Consider the following 18,201-nt stretch of genomic DNA (forward strand, 5'->3'; position numbering starts at 1 on the left):
TTCAGGCCTCACGCTCAGGACCCTCCCTTCTCTTGTACAAGCACCCCATTCCAATCCATCCATGCTTGTGGCAGCAATAAGTTTTGAGGTCAATGTATTGAGACAGTCGTTAATATGGTGACTTTATTAGCAGTTTCAGCCAACACTCATTTCCTGATGGAGTTCCCTCAGCCATTCCCCAGGGATCATCTCCAACTCCCACCCCAATCTCTCTTGTAAGGAAATGTCTCCTGATTACTGCAGTGGAATCCGACCTTAAAGCAGTGAAGTTCATGCACAAACCAAGCAATTTCACTGTGCAAAATTTCTCTCCCACGCACCCCTTTCCTACCCCCCACGCCACCCCAAAGAGTGAAACTCTTTATCAGCACAATGCTTCTCCCACCCCTTTGCGAATATTTGACAGTTGTCTGAGTTGAGGGAGCAGCCCTATAATTGCTTCAGAGCCATTGCTGGCTGGCATCTCTCTGGCTTATATGTGAAACTTTCCTTGGCCTGGTGATGGAATAGGGGTGGGAAGGGAGGGAGAAGTGCTCCCTAGGGAAGATGCCACACCACTGACATGAAAGAGAGACTGCAGCCTCCTGAGAGTTGTGGTGTTCATGGGTTTGGGGGAGGTGGGAGTAGGCAATGCCTTCTGAGAGCCTTCCAGATGCCTTGGGTTACAACATTAGATGGGTAGAGATCCTTGGCTTTTTCTCTCTGCCTGTGACAGCCAGATATTCAGAAGAGTTTAAACAAATGCACTTGACAACACACCATCGGAGGAATTCCTTGGTGTGGCCTGGCAGTTAATTATTCCACTGTGCCAGCGCATGGCAAGGGGAGCACAGGATGAAGTAACCCTCGGCTGGGCAGACCCACCCAAAGGCCAGGCAAGTGGCAGACGCTGCATGGGGCTTGCTCAGTGCTGCACTCGGCGAATGGACTGCACCTGGGAGGTCTGAGCATGAGATCCCAGTTCCCGGACATGCTTGTATTCGCCCCCATGGCAATCGCTCTCCACGACGTACTGGAAGCCCCGGTACCCAGGGAACTGGAAGCATACCCATCTGAGGAGACAGAAAGGAGGGGGGAGAAATCAGCTGAGATGTGGGGAGATCAAGCCAGCACAGAGCAGGGCAGCCAGGGGCTCAGGACTCCCTCAAAGTGCTCAGAGGGCAGGGGGTGTTTGGAGGCTGCAAGAAAACTCTGATTTTGCAAGGCCACACACCATCCTCATCCGCATAGAATTCCCTGCTGGTTGTTTATTCTTAGGGAGCAGAGGCCCCTAAGAATGGCAAGGCCTCCGCTCTGCTGGGTTCAGGGAGCTACCTTCTTCAGACCAGAGGGCCCACAGAAACACCAGAAGGTAATGTCACAGGCCAGGCCACCAGGCCTTGTTGTGCAAAGTCGTATTGGCTCCATCCTATTGCTATCAATCAATCCCTTGCAGAAAGGAGGAGGAAGCCCTTTCTCTACCAAAGACAAGTCCAGGGACATGAAAATGTTGCAATATGCTAGCTCAGCTCTCCTTTGAAACTCGCCCTGAGAAATGTGACCCTCAGTTCCAGCCCTGAGAAACAAATGGAAGAGGGCAGGGCCCCAAAAAAGTACTTACGCTCCAGAACTCGCACGGAGGGACCCCACCTCATTGCTGCCCCAGCCCATTGCCTTGAGAGATGGGTAGTCATCACTCAGCTCCCCTTTGCGTCCCATAAAATTTTCCTGCTCAAATATGGTCATCTTGCTCTCCCGGTGATTCTGTGCAGGGCAAAAACATCAGTTTATGCACTGGCCTGGACTCCTCATTATTAATAAATGCAAATAACAACAATATCAATATCAATAATAATACCAGCCACCATGTCTGTCCTGCAGCTCTTGGACCTCTACAGCCAAGTAGCCAAATCTGTTAAGGCGCAGGTGAGCAACCTACAGTCCTTCAGATGCTGGATGTGAACAATTCCTGCCAGGCCAGTGTGGCCCTTAGTCAGGAATGACGAAAGCCCGGCAGCCCACTTACACCCCAAGGGCTGCGTTCCTGTGTCAAGGAGATGCTGGCTGCTTCCTCCTACTGACGCTTCTCCTGGAGGGATGAGAGGCTTGGCTGAGCTACCTCCTGCCTCTCCAGATGTCAGTAGTGCAGGGCTTGGTTTCTAAAGCCACCAGACAAACTTGGTCGGTTTTGACTTTCCCTGTGACCTCTAAGGCAGTGTGGCTGACAGCTGGGTTCTAGTGGGCTTGCTGGCACAAAGCTATGAAGTTCTTTGGCAGACCACAGGAGGGACTTCTCAGTGATTTACTTCAACCATTAGCTCCTGTCTGAGACATAGTGATGCCTGCTGGTCCAGAAGGCTTTCAAAGGGAATGAAGGAAATTCATGGAGAAGCAACACTCTTAACCCCCAGGTTTAGAAGCAGTCTATCTCTGAGTAACAGCTGCTGGGACTAAACAAGATGAGGAGGATGCTACCTTCAGGGCTGCTGGGTAGGCTCCTTGGCTCAGCCACTGCGGGATGTAGGATGCTCAGCTAGATGGACCCATCTGAGTCTGATTCCGCCTGGCTCATCTTAAGTTAGTTAGCAAAATAAAAAAGCTGAGCTTAGCAAGTCAGAGGGGAGGACTTGGACCCCTGGCTTCAGGTTCCAAGAAAGGAGATTCTGACTAAACACCAGGAATAACTTTTTGACTGTAAGAGCTGGTTGACAGTGGGACAGTCTCCCTGGGAAGGTGGTGGACTCTCCTTTCTTTGCGGTTTCTAAGCAAAGGATGTATGGCCACCTGTCATGGAGGCTTTAGCTGAGATTCTTGCATTCCAGGGGGTTGGACTAGATGGCCCTTGGGGCCCCTTCCAACTCTACATTTCTATGATTCCTCAGCAGAGCAACCCTACTCTCACCGAGGAACATAATTTGGAGTCTAAACCTTGGTCCGCCTGCTCAGTATTGCGTGTGCAGGCAGGCAGAGGCTCTGCAGGATTCAGGCAGGGTCTTTCGCAGGCCCTCCCTAGAGATGCTGCCAGGGACTGAGCCTGGGACCGTCTGCATGCAAGGCCAGCACCCTGCCACCCTCAGGCAGCCTGGGCTACAACTCCCTCCAGGCAGCCTCCTGCTGGCCCACCCCAGTTGCTCACCGCACAGGAGACGGGCCGGAAGGAGCTCAGCCGGTGGGCATGGTAGGCGTTGCTTCCGCTCCAGGCTTCCCAGCAGGGGTAGTCGCCTTGCTCCAGCACAAACTGCTGCCCCTGGAAACCGGGGTGCTCAAAGCCGACCCACCTGTAGGGAGAAAGGAGGTGGGCCTCTGTAGCCAGGAAGGTGCAGGCTTAGCTTGGGGGATGAGGGGGGAAGGAACATTCTGCAAACAAAGCTCGGCCCCAGCAGGCTAGAAAAGCATCATCCGGCTGTGCCCTGCATGGTGCCGGAATGTTTGTGTGCAGACATTGGCGTGAATGCACAAGACAGGCCAGGCGCACTCTCTCCCCGCTGCACACAGCATAGTCCTGTGCACATTCACTCTCCAAGGCAGCTGGAGCTATTTTATTGATTCACTACATTTATATCCCTCCTTCTTTCCTCCAAAGCGCTCCCCATACCATCCTCACAACAACCCTGTGAGGTAGGTTAGGCCGAGAGACTGTGATGGACCCATGGTCACCCAGCGGAGCCTTGTGGCTGAGCAGAGACTTGAACCCTGGTCTCCCAACATCCCAGCTCAGCACTAACCACTGCACAACACTCCCCATCTGAGCAGGTCTAGGGTTGCAAGCCTCAGGGATTTACCTGCTAGGAACTCTGAGGAAAGGAGTCAGGCTCTGAAGCTCAGCAAGGTCCACTCACGACGTGTGAGTGAGGCATTCACCACCAGAGCGAAGGTGAGGACAAGGCAGGGGAGGGGGGTGAAGGGGTCCCAGGAAAAGCAAGAAAGTGGGCGGAGTTCTGGGCAGCAGTAGGGAGCCAACTCACGTGCCGCTCTCAACGCGGGCTGAGCAGACATTGTCGAAGCCACACAATGTGATGTCGTAGCACTCAGAGGTGAACTCATGCTTCCGGCCCTGGAAGGCGGGCTCGTCCCAGGCCACAATCTGAGAAGAGACGAGGGTGGGGGCTCAGGGTGGGGGGTCCTGGGGAGGGGGGAGCAGGGAGGAAAGCCCACCAGAGAACCTGCTGTCGCTGCTCAGACCGGCAGGATTGAAGGGGCACTGGTGGGTGAGGGTCTCTCATTCCTCACTGGAGGGTTGCAGGCTTGGTCGAGAGAAGGGTCAGGAGCAGCCAGAAGTGACCCTGACCCCTTTTCCAGAGTGCAGGGGTGAGAGGAAGAAGCCACACACTCAATGCCCGCCACAGTCGTATATAAAGGCATGCGTCCGCAGTCAACCCCACAAGCAGCCCCTCTGGGGAGAAGCACCTGCCTGCGTGAGCAAACACGAGGAAGCACATGAATGCAAATGACCTCATCTTATCCCCAGAAGAGCCAGTGAAGTAGGAGGGAGGGGAAGGGAGATTTTGAGGGGATTTGAACACAGGCCTGAGCCAAGTGCTCCCAAATCACTACACCATATGATCCCTCCTTAGTGCAGAAACATCTGAGCTCAAGTCCTTCCCTGTCCTGGACTCCTTGTTTAGCCTTGAAGAATTCACTCACTCTAAGCCTCAGCTCTCCATCTGCAAAATGGGACGGCTGTAAGCCTAACTGACAGGGTACTTGGGGGGAGAGCACAATGAATGCAGTGAAGCACCTGTCAGATCAGAAGTGTAAGATAAATAACATGATTTGCTTCTGTTAATTGGTTTCAAGCAACCTGCCCCCAAATTTCTGTTCTCTGCCTTCACAGTTTCTTGATACGCCCCCCCCCCTTTGCAAAAAAGTTTGTTCCCTGGGACTCCACTACAACCCTGCTATACACATGGCTCATTGCTCCATACCTTCCAAAGTCCAGAGACTTTTCCGCTGTGATGACTCATGGTAGACTCTGCTTCCCTGTAGGGGAGAAAAGCGCAGGGCCAAAGGTGTTACAGGACGTCTTGGGGAGCTAAGGTTGGAAACCTCTTTTCCAGGCCACACCACTCATCCTTCCAATACGGAAAAGCTGGGATAAAGGAGAAACATGTGGAAAGGGCAAGAGTAGCGATTACTCAAGGGACCTGCCTTCAGCCAGGACTAGGGCAGGGAAGACACTCAATTCAGGACGCATTTAAACCACATTTTATCACATTTACACTTTCCTTAACAAGATGAGAACCAAACGCAGACCTACCCTTTGAAATTGCACATATATGAATTTTTGCAATGAAGTTTTCCAACCAACCAAAGTTTTCAAACATTCAAATATTAGGGTGAAATGTGCATTAAAAATGGATATATTTGTGAAAATAGCATACACAGTTGTATTCTATTAGAGCAAACTGCTTGCAAAATGTGTACGTTGGTCAAAATTGTTCACATAAATATCTTTAGCAGAAGAAATTTGCACTAAAATGCTAAGAATGCACATGAAGATTTTAAAAAGGACAACCTTCAAATTGTTATAGAAATGTGAAGAACCAAATTTAAGGTTGGAAAAAATGAGGAACTAAGAGAACCGACATTGACAGATTCTTTCACCACTAGACAGCACTTACGGATGAGTTTGCCACAGAGCATGTGCAGAGTATGGTTCCCCTTTCTTGCCACTAAGACACCTATCAGGGCATGTTGCCCTCGGAAAATGACATCCAATCCTTTCTCGAGTCAATAGTTCACACCCATTGCCTGGGGTTGCTAGTTCCAGGATTGTACCCAAGTCTGCCTGAACCTGTTCTAGGGTTGGAGCGAACGGAGCCATGCCTGCCTGCCCCCCATGGAACTTCCGACGGAACTTACCTGGTGAGCTCCAGCCAGACTCTCCCCATCAGCTCTTCTCCAGAGGGATTTTTATATCCGCTGTGCATCCCCAAATGCCCTGACTCAGCACAGGCCGGAACAAAAGTCTGTCTCCCAGAGGATCAAGCTGGCCTCATCCAGAGCCCGACCCCTCACAGTCACTCTCCCTCTCTTCCTCTCAGCGCAGGAACTGGAGACAGGGAAAAAGTCACTGGGCACATGGTGGGGTTCAGAGCAGCCCCTGTGTGCAGAACTACTATTTCCCTGATGCTAAGCTTGGCCCAGAAACAAGGGGATGAGGAGTGCCTCAGAGCATAAGCAGAATGCCTACGAAATGGTGTGCGAGGTGGAGGAAGAGGATAGAGAGAAAGCCACCTATATCATGCTAGAAGCCAGCAGGGCGGTCTGGTGAAGCTGAATGTTGGAAGGTGCAAGACGGAGTAGCGCCTGGTTAAACTTTGGGTCTCCTTCCCACAGGAAGTAGCAACGGCCACCAGCTCTTATGAAGGAGGCAAGACAAATTCATGGAGGAAATGGCTGTCAATGGCTACCAGCCACGATGGCTTGTCCTGCCTCCACTGTTGGCGGCAGGGCACCTTTTCCAGTGCCAGTTGCCATCAGCCCCCGCCTTGTGGATGTCTGACTGACCGTAGGCAGGAGCGGATTGTGGACTAGATAGGCCTGTGGCCTGATCCAGCAGGACTCTTCCTATGTTCTTCTGTGGATGCATCCCTCATGGCACTGACAAGCCACAACAACCCTGTGGGACAAAGGGGAGACTGGGATGGAGATCTGCTCAGAACCACCCAGGGTGCCAATGAAGGTTTGAACCTGGGTCTCCCTCGCTGCGTGGCTCTCTTGACTGGTCCAGGAGGCCTGGAGGTTGGGTAGGTGGTCTTGGGGCTGCGTGCCCTGCTTGGGATGCTATTTATAGCCTGGCATACAGACTGAGTTGCAAAATATTCCTCAGCCCAGGAAGGCCTTTTCACAAGCTCCACAATGGAAGCTGCTTCATCAGCAACTGCTCTGCTTGGGAGGGAGAACCAGTCTGGTGGTGGCGGCGGCGGGGGGGGGGGGGTGGCGGGTATTGTGGAGCAGAGGGCAGGGCTGGGGTGGATATCTGGTGGTTTTCCAGCTGAGTGCCCTCATTGCAAGATGTGATGACTGTGGCCTTTGAGGAGGACTCCGATGACCAAGCATCTCCATTGTGTCCTCCTGGGCTTTGCCCTGGCTAGGGCATAAAACGAGAGTGTATAAAATGCAGGGGAGTCACGATACCAGCCCAATCACTCCACCACGAAGCACCAGCAACCCAGGTAAGAGGTGGAGGGAAGGTGCCCTGCATCCTGGAGACATCTGGGGGCTTCTGGCTACTACGTGTGTGTGTGTGTGTGTGTGTGTGTGTGTGTGTGTGTGTGTGTCCCCCACCCCATCAAGGCATGAGATCTGCCTTCATTTCCCGGGGAGAGCCCTTTTCTTGCTCACTTCCTTCACCATGGAAACCTTCTCGTCAGTCCCTCAAGCAGCTGGAAAGATGGCTCAGGATCTGAGCAGCAGGAAGATGGACCAGGTCAAAGAAATGTTATCAGGACAGGGAGCAGAAAGTCGTTCTTTCTGCAGGAGGCAGTGATGGCCACCAACCTCGATGGCTTTGAAAGAGTGCGGGGCAGATTCATGGAGGCGGGGAAGGCTATCAATGGCTGCACCCATCATGGCTGTGTCCCCAGCTGCAGACAGCTGTGCTTCAGAATGCCAGTTGCTAGAAACCACAGGAGGGCAGAGGGCTCTGGGACTCCATTGCTTGTGGGTTTCCCAATGACGCCTCTGGTTGGCCACTGCAAGAACAGGAGGCTGCGTGAGGTGGTCCCCCATTGCCCTGATCCAGCAGGCCCTTCCTAGGTTCTTTCCTCTGAGCATTGATGAAAAGCACACACTGCCCTGAAGAAAGGGCAGAAAGGAACTGGCAGCAAAAGGCAGGGGTGGAAAACAGAATAGTACCAAAAGGGCAAGATGAATTTTGGGAAGCGACAAACTCTGCCCCACAAGTTAGATATTGGAAGGAGAAGTAACAGCATATTTCACCAGAATGCTCCTGCAGTAAGGAAGTGTGTCCCAGGACGATAGCAGTCGTATTTTAATTTGCAGCTTATGATTAGTTGTGTGGAAAAGTATGCAAAAAGTGCTTTTCTTTTGAGAAACCAGAGGGAATCAGCAGGAAAGGGCAGGAGGTGGCATGAGACTGCTCCAGATATGTAGGGTAGGCACCTGAAAAGGTGCTTTCTAACTGAACAGGTGTTACAATTTCAGGTCTTACCCAGACACGGCCATGTCCGAAAGCACAAGAACCACCCCTCCCAGCCATGACATGGACAGGACGGAAAAAGACAGTCCCACCCCATCCACCAACTCATCCCCCGATTCCAGCAGTCAGGGTGAAGAGTCCTCTGCAGAACCTTTCCGGGTGAGTTGGGAGAAGGTACCAGTTCTGAGCAGAGAGGCAGGACATGGGGAGGAGGCCCTGATCCCTTAGAGCGCATGGCTGTCCCTTTGGTGCTGCATCCAGTCTGGGCCTGTCTTGGGAGGGGAAGAGAAGAGAGCCCTGTTGGAAGCCCAGTCCCTATCCTTTGGTTAGGTCAGTGGCTGGAAGACCAGAACTGGAAAGAATGGTCTCTTTCTCTCTGCTGCAATGGAATGGCCACCAGAGCTTCAGGAAAGTGATAACAACAACAACTATTGATTTGTACTCCCTCCCATCCGACTGGGCTGCCCCAGCCACTCCGGGCAGCTTCCAGCATATATCAAAACATAGTAAAACATGAAACCTTAAAAAGCTTCCCTATGCAGGGCTGCTCACTCTCTCCACCCAGACAAACACACCTGACCTCCTGAAAGAAACAGCAGGCGGCCGTGGGGAAGAGCCCATGACATGCCCCCCTCGGACTGGGGAGGCCACGGGGGACCCAGGTTCCACCCCTGGGGACCCCTCTAGATATCCTTCCTATGGGGCATGCAGGGTGATTTGTATTCACAATGCTCAGGGGGAGCCATGGGCAATCCCATTTCCAATACTGTTTGCACCCTCACAAGATTTGGGCTGGTCACACTGTTTCACTTTCATTCAGTGCCTAGCCCACAATTCCTGCTGAAATCCTGTAACTTCTTGTACCACAAAGATACTGGTTGGCTTCGCCTCGCTCTTGTCATCCTTTATCCCCCCTCAGACAGAAATAGTGGGCTGGCATCACAGAACAAACCAGGGCAGAATCAACCCACTGCTAAGGCTCTGCTTCTGTGCCCAGAACGTCTTCCTCCTACCCAATGCCTGCCAGGAGGGGGTTTGGCTCTCAGCCTAGCCTGGCCCACTAGGTTCTTGTGAGGATCAAGGTGTATAGGGGGGGAATGCAACCTATCTTGAGGTCCGTGGAGAAAAAGTGGGATGTAAAGAAAAGCAAAAAATCATCAAGAGCTGCATCTTTCTCCAGGGTCTGCTGTCTTATCAGAGGGGTTGGCATTCACCTCCCCGTATGCTCTGCTTGCTTTTTCTGTATAGAAACCTTACAAAATAGCTTCACCATACTAGTCTTTCCTCTGTAAGGCAAAGGCACCAACCCTGGACATGGCGCCCTGAAACATCTTACCAGAATCTGAATTAAATGGGAAATTGAAAGGGGGCTCTGGCAACTGACAGGAATAAAAGAAGATAAGGCAGCTGGGTGGCGGAAACACAGGAAGAACAGAGGGTGGCAGAGAAAGTTCACTACATGGCCATTTCCTCACCAAGCACACCAGGGATATATGTGTTTGGGTGTGCATGCATGTGTGCAAACACGCATGTGTTCTTGTATTAACCCAGCAGGGAGTTTGTGAGCTACAAAGTATGAAAATTGGATTTATGCTGTTCCTTAATCCCTGCTGAAGGATTTGAATCTGGTACATGTGGCTCCAGAGCTCACCTCTGCCGCATCCCTGGACATTCAAGCCACCCTCCCTGAGCGCTCATTCCTTAAGGTGTCAATGGAGCAGTAAGTAGCCCTCTGGCAGCTGGCCCCGTCTGACGTGGCACAGACTTCTCAGGGTTCATATTTTGATTTGGGGCAGCAAAATGACCTATTCTGGCTGGATCTTCTTGTAATCGCATCTGTGCTGTTGATGCATTTTGTTCTGGTGTCACATTGCCAAACTGGGGCTTTAATCTATATGTGCTGCCTGCCCTGGAACCTTTCAGGGAATGAAAGACTATAAATGTCCATAGCAAATAAAGAAACAAATCGTCTAATAACTGCTGCTTGTGCTTCTCCCCCAACGCCCCCAGGAGACGTTTCATATTGCTTCTTTCAGATCATTGTGTTTGACCAGGAGAACTTCCAGGGCAAGCAGATGGAGTTCACCAGTGCATGCCTGAACCTGGGGGACCATGGATTTGACCGGGTGCGCAGTGTCCTGGCAACCTCTGGACCGTAAGTGATCTCAGCCAAACAGGGTTATCGAGAGGCAGGTGCTGGAGATGGGGATGTGCTAGGCTCCATAGCCAATAGGAGTCCCAGGTGATTCGCTTTCTTCCTTCTTTTTAAAAAAGTAAATCTCTACCCTCCTAGAAAGAAAACAAGGAAGCAACATAAGACCTCTCCCCTATCTTATGTGAGATGAGCCAGGCAGGCTGCTATGTTTTCGTGTTTCTAGTCAATGAATGAAATCAGAGTTGGGGTTGACAAATGAGCTCTTTGGATACACCCCCCTTCCCTTTCTTGTTAGGGTCTCCTTGAAATCTCAGCTTGAGATAAAGTACTCCATGTAAGCTATTTTCTGCAGATTTTACTACTCAGCAGACATGTTTGCTCAAAAGTAAGTCTCTTTGTGGTTTATAGGGCTTACTCCCAGGTAAGTGGGTGCCAGATTGCAGCAACCTAGGCTTTTTTTGTGAGGAAGCGGCAGAGAAGAGCTCATGGTGAGAGGGTCCATTGTGCACACTAACCTCGAAGTAAACTCACTTGAATGCAATTGGGAATTATGCATCTAAATACACAGTAATCATGCAAAATTGGATGAAGCCTTGGAGGCATGCTAATCTACAGGTGGGAGTGAAAGGGAGAACAAAATGAATGCCTTTGGTTAAAGCAAGCAAAAATTGATGCCCCCAAAGCAAGCACTAAATCCCCTTTTACAGCCATTTTATACCTCCAAACATAAGCCCAGAAGAAGAGCCTGCTGGATCAGGCCATGGCCCATCTGGTCCAACATCCTGTTTTCATAGTAGCAAGCCAGATGCTTATTATGGGAAGCCCACAAGCAGAGCCCAAGTGCAAGACCAGTCTCCTTCCAACAGTTTCCAGTGACTGGTGATATTCAGAAGTGTTACTGCCTCCGACAGACCGAGCCCTGGGGCCCAGAAGCCCTTGACAGCTCTCTCCTCCATCCATCTCTCCAGTACTCTTTCCAAGACATCAGAGTTGCTGGCCATCGCTTCCTCTGGTGGGAGTGAGGATGCTCCACTTCGCCATGCTTTAAAGGCATTATTATTATTATTATTATTATTATTATTATTATTATTATTTACTTATACCCTGACCATCTGACTGGGTTGCCCCAGCCACACTGGGAAGCTTCTAACATAATATATGAAACAAAATTTTAAAAAATTCCTTCCAGTAGCACCTTAGAGACCAACTAAGTTTGTTATTGGTATGAGCTTTTGTGTATCTGAAGAAGTGTGCATGCACACAAAAGCTCATACCAATAACAAACTTAGTTGGTCTCTAAGGTGCTACTGGAAGGAATTTTTAAATTTTGTTACAACTACGGCAGACCAACACGGCTACCTACCTGTAACTATAAGAACACATTCTCATTCTAATCTAGGCTACTCTGCTTCCTTAGGCATATCACAGTTCAAGGAATGGGAGCTATGACCTGACAAGTAGTTCTGCTTGCAGTAAATCTAGTCACGTTTTGAGCTGAGCTGATTTGCAAAGATGCTTTGCTTTCAGCCAGCAGCCTTGACTTTCAACTGTATACTAGTCGTCCAGAGTGGCTGGGGAGGCCTGCCCAGATGGGTGGGGTATAAGTAATAAATTACAGTGGTACCTCGGGTTACATACGCTTCAGGTTACAGATGCTTCAGGTTACACACTCCGCTAACCCAGAAATAGTGCTTCAGGTTAAGAACTTTGCTTCAGGTTGAGAACAGAAATCGTGCTCCGGTGGCGCGGCAGCAGCAGGAGGCCCCATTAGCTAAAAGTGGTGCTTCAGGTTAAGAACAGTTTCAGGTTAAGTACAGACCTCCAGAACGAATTAAGTACTTAACCCGAGGTACTACTGTATTATTATTACAAATTATTATTACTTTTGCCGGTAATGCTTAAGGAATCCCAGCAAAGCTAAAATGAGTCACAGCAAATGTAACATCAGGAAGATGGACTCCAGAGCAGAAGAAATGGACCTTTAAATCTGGAGAGGGTCAACTGAAATGGAAGTTAAATCCGCTAATAGGAGGGACAGACGGTGGTATTCCTGCTGGTGTGTGGCACATGCCACAAAGTTGCCCCACCACCCACTTGTGGTCCCCATCAGCATCTAATCATAGAAATGCAGTTGGAAGGGACCCCAAGAGTCATCTAGTCCAACTCCCTGCAATGCAGGAATCTCAACTCAAGCACCTAAGAAGAGCCCTCTAGCTGGATGAGGCCAGGGGAGGGGATCTAGCCCACCATCTTGCTCTTACAGTACCCAGCCAGAAACCTCTTCTGGGAAACCCACAAGCAGGACACAAGGGCAATAGCAGCAGTACTCTCCCCCACAGGAATCAACTCCCAGGGGCCAAGGGGTCTTTGGGCCCCCCCATAAAATATCTGAGGGGGCTAGGCCCACCCAAAGTTGATGATCTTCGCCATCAGGTCGCAAATCGGGGGCGGGGGGTGATCTAAAGCCTTGGAAGACAGTGCTGCCCTCTGCCTCCCAAGCAGAGCCCTTGCCCTCTGGAGTGCTGAAGGAAGATTTAGCTGCCACACCAGCTGGGTTCTACATGTGGGAGGGGAGGAGCCCCCCCCCCCCCCGCCCAGGACCTTGCTGTCTTGAAATGCTGACTGCCAAGTCACAGGTGCTCTGCTGCATCCAGTCACCCTCCATCTTTCTGTCTTGTGGCTGCCAATGTCCTCCGACCTTCCTTTGCACGCTGCCCTCAGCTGGGTGGCCTTTGAGCAGTGCAACCTGCGTGGCGAAATGTTCATCCTGGAGAAGGGCGAGTACCCGCGATGGGACACCTGGTCCAGCAGCTGCCGCAGCGACTGCTTCCGCTCCCTGCGCCCCGTGAGAATGGTGAGTCCAGGCCTAGCCAGGGTAGTGCCTTTGGGCATCTGCTGAGGGCCCCCACTCCCTCCCAGACCTCTTCCTCCCTCGCAATCTCATTCTGCCACCTCTTGCTGTGGCCTGGGAACCTGTGGGGGTGAGGAAGAGGAGCAGTTGATGCCCCCACCCTCTCTCTCGCAGCAGGAGGCCCAAGAGCAGAAGATCCTCCTCTTTGAAAGTGCCAACTTCAGGGGAAACAAGATGGAGATCCAGGAAGACGACGTGCCAACCCTCTGGGCCCACGGTTTCTGTGGGCGTCTGGGCAGCGTGAAGGTGCCCAGTGGAATGTAAGTCAGAGCCTGGATCTGACCGCTTCCCTCTAAATCAATGGGTGCCATTTCTCTTTGGGAAAGCTCCGTAGCTCATGCAGAAGACCCCAGGTTCAATTCCTGGCAGCATCTCCAGGCAGGGCTGGGAGAGTCTTCCTCTGTGGGGGGCCTCTGCCAGTCAGTGTAGGCCATACTGAGCTTGAAGGACCAATGCTCTGACTTGGTCTAAGGTAGCTTCGTATATTCCTCCTGGAGAAGAAAGGGTTTGGGCTGCAGCCCCTGGCATGAACCGCAGATCCTGTCAGGGAATAGTGAGTTCCGAATGCTAAGCACTCCACTTCTTAGTGGCAAGGAAGAAACAGATATAAAAAGAATTTCCTGGGTGCCAAGATCCAGGATTGGGGCAAGTACTCTTTGGTGAGAGAACCCCAGCAGAGATTTAAAATCATAATATATGCAGTGCAAATATACCGTAGGCTGTTAGACCTTTAAAAAATACCCTTGCGAGTTCCCAAATAGCCCCCTCTTACCCCAACATAGAAAAAGACCACATGCTTGGTAAGTTTAAAACAGTTTGTAAGTAAAAACAAACTTACTTACCAACTCTTCAATGGTCAGATTTATGTGCTTTTCCATATAGCATTCAGGAAAAATTGCAGAGGCAGTAAAACTTGGTTTAGTTACAGTGGTGAAAGTTCCTAAATAATTATCGGTATAGGAATTGAGGAGTGGTTTGTAAGAGCCATGAGGTCTGAGCTTGGAGCAAGCCGCTCAGATCTCTTTACATGCTGAGCGTCTCAGGTAGACTGAGGGTGAACAATAGGCTTGATTACCTTTTCCCCAAGGTGAGGGGGAGTGACCTAGCTAAGCCTGGCAAGACAGCTTACTCTATGGCATTAACCCCTTCATGCATTAATTAAGATAAGCATGTTTGTTATATGAAGCTGGTTATCCTACAGTAAAGGTAAAGGTACCCCTGCCCATACGGGCCAGTCGTGTCCAACTCTAGGGTTGTGCGCCCATCTCATTTAAGAGGCCGGGGGCCAGCGCTGTCCGGAGACACTTCCGGGTCACGTGGCCAGCGTGACGAAGCTGCTCTGGCGAGCCAGCACCAGCGCAGCACACGGAAACGCCGTTTACCTTCCCGCTATAAAGCGGTACCTATTTATCTACTTGCACTTAAGAGTGCTTTCAAACTGCTAGGTGGGCAGAAGCTGGGACCGAACGACAGGAGCTCACCCCGCCGTGGGGATTTGAACCGCTGACCATACGATCGGCAAGTCCTAGGCGCTGAGGTTTTACCCACAGCGCCACCCACGTCCCTATCCTACATTACTGGTGTTCAAATGAGCTTTGGGTGGTGTATTTCCCTAAGGAGAGGAATCTGCCTCTGTTGCTCCCACAAAGGGGATTTTTCCTCCCTCTCTCATCATGCTAGGATTTTGGGATCAGCCAGTGAAATTGATGGGCAGGAGATTTGGGCGAAACCATGGAAATCCTTCCCACACAACATTAATTTTTGGAACTGCAAGATAAGAGGGATTGTCAATAGCTGAAGTAGCTATATAATGGGGACTTGGGAAAAGAGAAGGGGGAGTCCTTATGTCAGTTAGTCTTAGTCATCATGATGGTGAGATGGAGCCTCCATGTGCAGAGGCAGTTTATTTCTGAATATCAGTTCCTGGGTACAAGCAGGGGAGAGCTTTGGCTTCTGGGCTTCCCAGGGGCATCTGGCTGGCAGTTGCAGGAAGCAGGATGTTGCCTTTGGCCTGATTCTCTTGCAGGGCTTTCCTTGTGGGTAAAACAGCAGCACTAGCATCCCCACCACCACACAAATAGGCAGCACAAAACTAAGAAGTGGATCCTCCCAAATGCATGTTTGGGCTGAAGGTGGTTCTCTGTTTTGAAAAGTCTGAATCACAGAATCATAGAATGGTAGAGTTGGAAGGGACCCCAAGGGTCCTCTAGTCCAACCCCCTGCAAGGCAGGAATCTCATCTAAAGCATCCATGACAGACGACCATCCAACCTCTGATTAAAAACTCCCAAGGAAGGAGAGTCCACAGCCTTCCAAAGCTCTCTGTTCTGCAGTCGGACAGTTCTTACCCTCAGAAAGTTCTTCCTGAAGACCGCAGCCTCCCATAACTGCACTGGATCCCTATGATCCGTGTTGCTTTGGGATGATTTTTTAACCACTGGCTTTTATGAAAGCCAGGTCGCCCTACCTTGGCTGCCCTGTGGCTTTGGCTTTGGGCAGCTGAGCCCTGGGCGAGAGATAGCTGGGCACCTTCTCCTCCCTGTGTTTACTGATGCCAGCCTTCTCTTTGTTCCCCCCACAGCTGGGTGGGCTACCAGTACCCTGGCTATCGGGGTTACCAGTATCTCTTTGAGAGAGGAGACTTTGCACACTGGAATGAGTGGGCCGCCTCCCAGCCGCAGATCCAGTCCATCCGGCGCATCCGTGACATGCTGTGGGCCCCCCAAGGCTGCTTCCTTCCAGCCAGGAGCCCCTCAAACTGAGTGAGCCCCTCGGGTAGCCGGCAGAGAACATGAGAAGTTTGGTGGAGCAGGTGGAGGAGAAGACGCTGCCTCCCCCCGAGGGACCTGCTACAAGCAAGAGCAGCGCTCCCCTTTTGTGTTCACTGAACCTTCCCCTTGTACATTGCACTTTGGTGGACAAAATTTGTGTAGTTATCCAAACTAAAATATAGTCAAGAAGAGGATTAAAAATTGTGTGTGTGTGTTTCTACCATGTCCCATTGGGATTTAGCTCTGGGATTGTGATGGTTCCCCACAGGGGCGAATCTTCTATGAAACAAATGAAGCTTCAGCTTCAGAGCCCCCATCCTGGAGGGGACCCAAAAGACTGGAGTTCACTTTGCTTTAAAAATTGCTTTAAAAAGTGCATCACGCATGTACAATGGTACCTCAGGTTACACATGCTTCAGGTTATATACGCTTTAGGTTACAGACTCCGCTAACCCAGAAATAGTACCTCGGGTTAAGAACTTTGCTTCAGAACAGAAATCTCGTGGTGGCGGCACGGCAGCAGCAGGAGGCCCCATTAGCTAAAGTGGTGCTTCAGGTTAAGAACAGTTTCAGGTTAAGAACGGACCTCCGGAACAAATTAAGTACGTAACCAGAGGTACCACTGTATATAACATTTCCCTGATTTTCACCCCCCATATTATTTAATTAATTAATTTATATACCATACCATTTTAATCAAAATCTGTAATGCAGTAGTAGTGTGTGTGTGTGTGTGTGTGTGTGTGTGTGTGTGTGTAATGTCAGGAGCCCAGGTTGCCATCTTGGTAACACAGCACACGTCATAATTAGCTTGAATATTTATTGCAAAACAAACAATCAGCCTCAGATGCTCTATCGGAGCTTCCGTACCCTACAATTCAGTTGACCCTTCTGAGGAGTTCTTCCTGCTTCTACAGAATATCCTGAACCTATGGCTCTTACGTTTCTGGGTTTGTTTCCTGTCAAATACCTTTCCCATATGTCTACTCCTTGGGCTCATAGGATTAATTGCCTCCTCTTCCGGTGAGGAAATGCTCCCCCGCCTTTCTGAGCCTGCCTGTGCTTAATAATAATAATAATAATAATTTTTTATTTGTACCCCGCCCATCTGGCTGGGTTTCCCCAGCCACTCTGGGCGGCTTCCATAAAAACCAGAAATACACTAAAATATCACAGATTAAAAACTTCCCTGAACAGGGCTGCCTTAAGATGTCTTCTGAATGTCAGGTAGTTATTTATCGCTTTGACATCTGATGGGAGGGCGTTCCACAGGGCGGGTGCCACTACCGAGAAGGCCCTCTGCCTGGTTCCCTGTAGCTTTACTTCTCGTAATGAGGGAACCGCCAGAAGGCCCTCGGCGCTGGACCTCAGCGTCCGGGCAGAACGATGGGGGTGGAGACGCTTCTTCAGCGAGTTGGCTTCTCTCCATCCCGCCCTCTGCTAGCCTCTTATCTGCATTCCTTTCAGTGTCAGGGGGAGTAGGCAGCTGACTGCTCCCAGGTGTCTGAGAGGAAGGCAAGCTTTCCTGCTGCTGGCTGCTTCCTAACTCAAGCTGTGCCTCTCTACTTGGGGCAGATGTGTTCATGACAATATATACCATATTAAAAAGGGCTGATCTGTCGTAGAACAGATGAAGATGATGACAGGGGTTACCCAGACCATTGCTGGTTGTGAAGGGGCTCCCATGACAGTTCAAGCTTCAGGGCCTCCACCATGTAGGTCCACCACTGTTTCCATGAGATTCCTGTGGGTGGGTGTTTATTGGGGTGCGTGGAGACGGGTAGGTTTTTTTGATGGAGAAATACCATAACTTTATCTGTGCACTTACTTTGTGTGCGTGTGTGGCTTGCAATAAAAATACAATAGCAATTAAAATTGCAAACAAATTCAATAACCAATACCTAACAAATGAGTTACAAGAAGATAAAAACACAACTGTATATCACAAATGAAACCAAGTAGTCTACAGAATTAAAATTAAAAATCAAAGTGTCGTGAATCTAGGATCACATAAGTTCTTAAGAGCCGTGTCTGTCTCCTCCTTGTGAATGGCCAGAGGGAAGAGGGCATCCCAGTGGGGGTGTGTGCTGTCTTGGAGAAGGCCTGCTTTCGTGACAATTGTGGAAGGCCCAGCTAAGTCTCCCGGTTCTCTTTGGAAGATCTGGTGGGGTCTCTGCACCAGGGGAGGTGGTCTGCTGGGCATTGCCCTGCTCTCACCTGCA

At 50.5% G+C, this 18,201-nt stretch overlaps 2 protein-coding genes across 4 annotated transcripts; one reads left to right on the top strand and one right to left on the bottom strand.

The window, feature by feature from the left end:
- Nucleotides 1-351: 351 nt before the first annotated feature.
- Nucleotides 352-14,133, bottom strand: CRYBA4 (crystallin beta A4). Of its 2 annotated transcripts, none has more exons than XM_081842625.1 (6): nucleotides 14,052-14,133; nucleotides 4,905-4,959; nucleotides 3,945-4,063; nucleotides 3,116-3,257; nucleotides 1,601-1,743; nucleotides 352-1,052 (listed from the first exon to the last, which is right to left on the bottom strand). In XM_081842625.1, exons 2-6 carry the CDS (start codon nucleotides 4,941-4,943, stop codon nucleotides 905-907), a joined length of 591 nt encoding a protein of 196 aa, XP_081698751.1. In that variant the 5' UTR covers nucleotides 4,944-4,959; nucleotides 14,052-14,133; the 3' UTR covers nucleotides 352-904. The 2 variants fall into 2 exon arrangements, with proteins under 2 accessions (XP_081698751.1, XP_081698750.1); XM_081842624.1 differs by lacking the exon at nucleotides 14,052-14,133 and adding an exon at nucleotides 5,842-6,871.
- CRYBB1 (crystallin beta B1) lies at nucleotides 6,975-16,160 on the top strand. 2 transcript variants are annotated; one of them, XM_081842621.1, is made up of 6 exons: nucleotides 6,975-7,157; nucleotides 8,149-8,302; nucleotides 10,180-10,298; nucleotides 13,020-13,152; nucleotides 13,324-13,469; nucleotides 15,790-16,160. In XM_081842621.1, exons 2-6 carry the CDS (start codon nucleotides 8,168-8,170, stop codon nucleotides 15,968-15,970), a joined length of 714 nt encoding a protein of 237 aa, XP_081698747.1. In that variant the 5' UTR covers nucleotides 6,975-7,157; nucleotides 8,149-8,167; the 3' UTR covers nucleotides 15,971-16,160. The 2 variants fall into 2 exon arrangements, with proteins under 2 accessions (XP_081698747.1, XP_081698748.1); XM_081842622.1 differs by having other exon boundaries at nucleotides 13,327-13,469.
- Nucleotides 16,161-18,201: the final 2,041 nt, after the last annotated feature.

This window comes from Podarcis erhardii (assembly GCF_964252035.2).
Source record: "Podarcis erhardii genome assembly, chromosome: 15".
Lineage (NCBI taxonomy): Eukaryota > Metazoa > Chordata > Lepidosauria > Squamata > Lacertidae > Podarcis > Podarcis erhardii.

What these genes read in the sequence shown, in the direction of transcription:
- CRYBA4 (XM_081842624.1), bottom strand. Translation starts at nt 5,909, where the DNA reads ATGCACAGCGGATATAAAAATCCCTCTGGAGAAGAGCTGATGGGGAGA. An exon ending in AAGTCTCTGGACTTTGGAAG is followed by an intron (nt 4,064 to 4,904) that starts GTATGGAGCAAT and finishes GTCTCTTCTCAG; the next exon opens with ATTGTGGCCTGGGACGAGCC. An exon ending in TCCGGCCCGTCTCCTGTGCG is followed by an intron (nt 1,744 to 3,115) that starts GTGAGCAACTGG and finishes TGCCCTGCACAG; the next exon opens with AATCACCGGGAGAGCAAGAT.
- CRYBB1 (XM_081842621.1), top strand. Translation starts at nt 8,168, where the DNA reads ATGTCCGAAAGCACAAGAACCACCCCTCCCAGCCATGACATGGACAGG. An exon ending in CCTCTGCAGAACCTTTCCGG is followed by an intron (nt 8,303 to 10,179) that starts GTGAGTTGGGAG and finishes TGCTTCTTTCAG; the next exon opens with ATCATTGTGTTTGACCAGGA. An exon ending in GTCCTGGCAACCTCTGGACC is followed by an intron (nt 10,299 to 13,019) that starts GTAAGTGATCTC and finishes CGCTGCCCTCAG; the next exon opens with CTGGGTGGCCTTTGAGCAGT.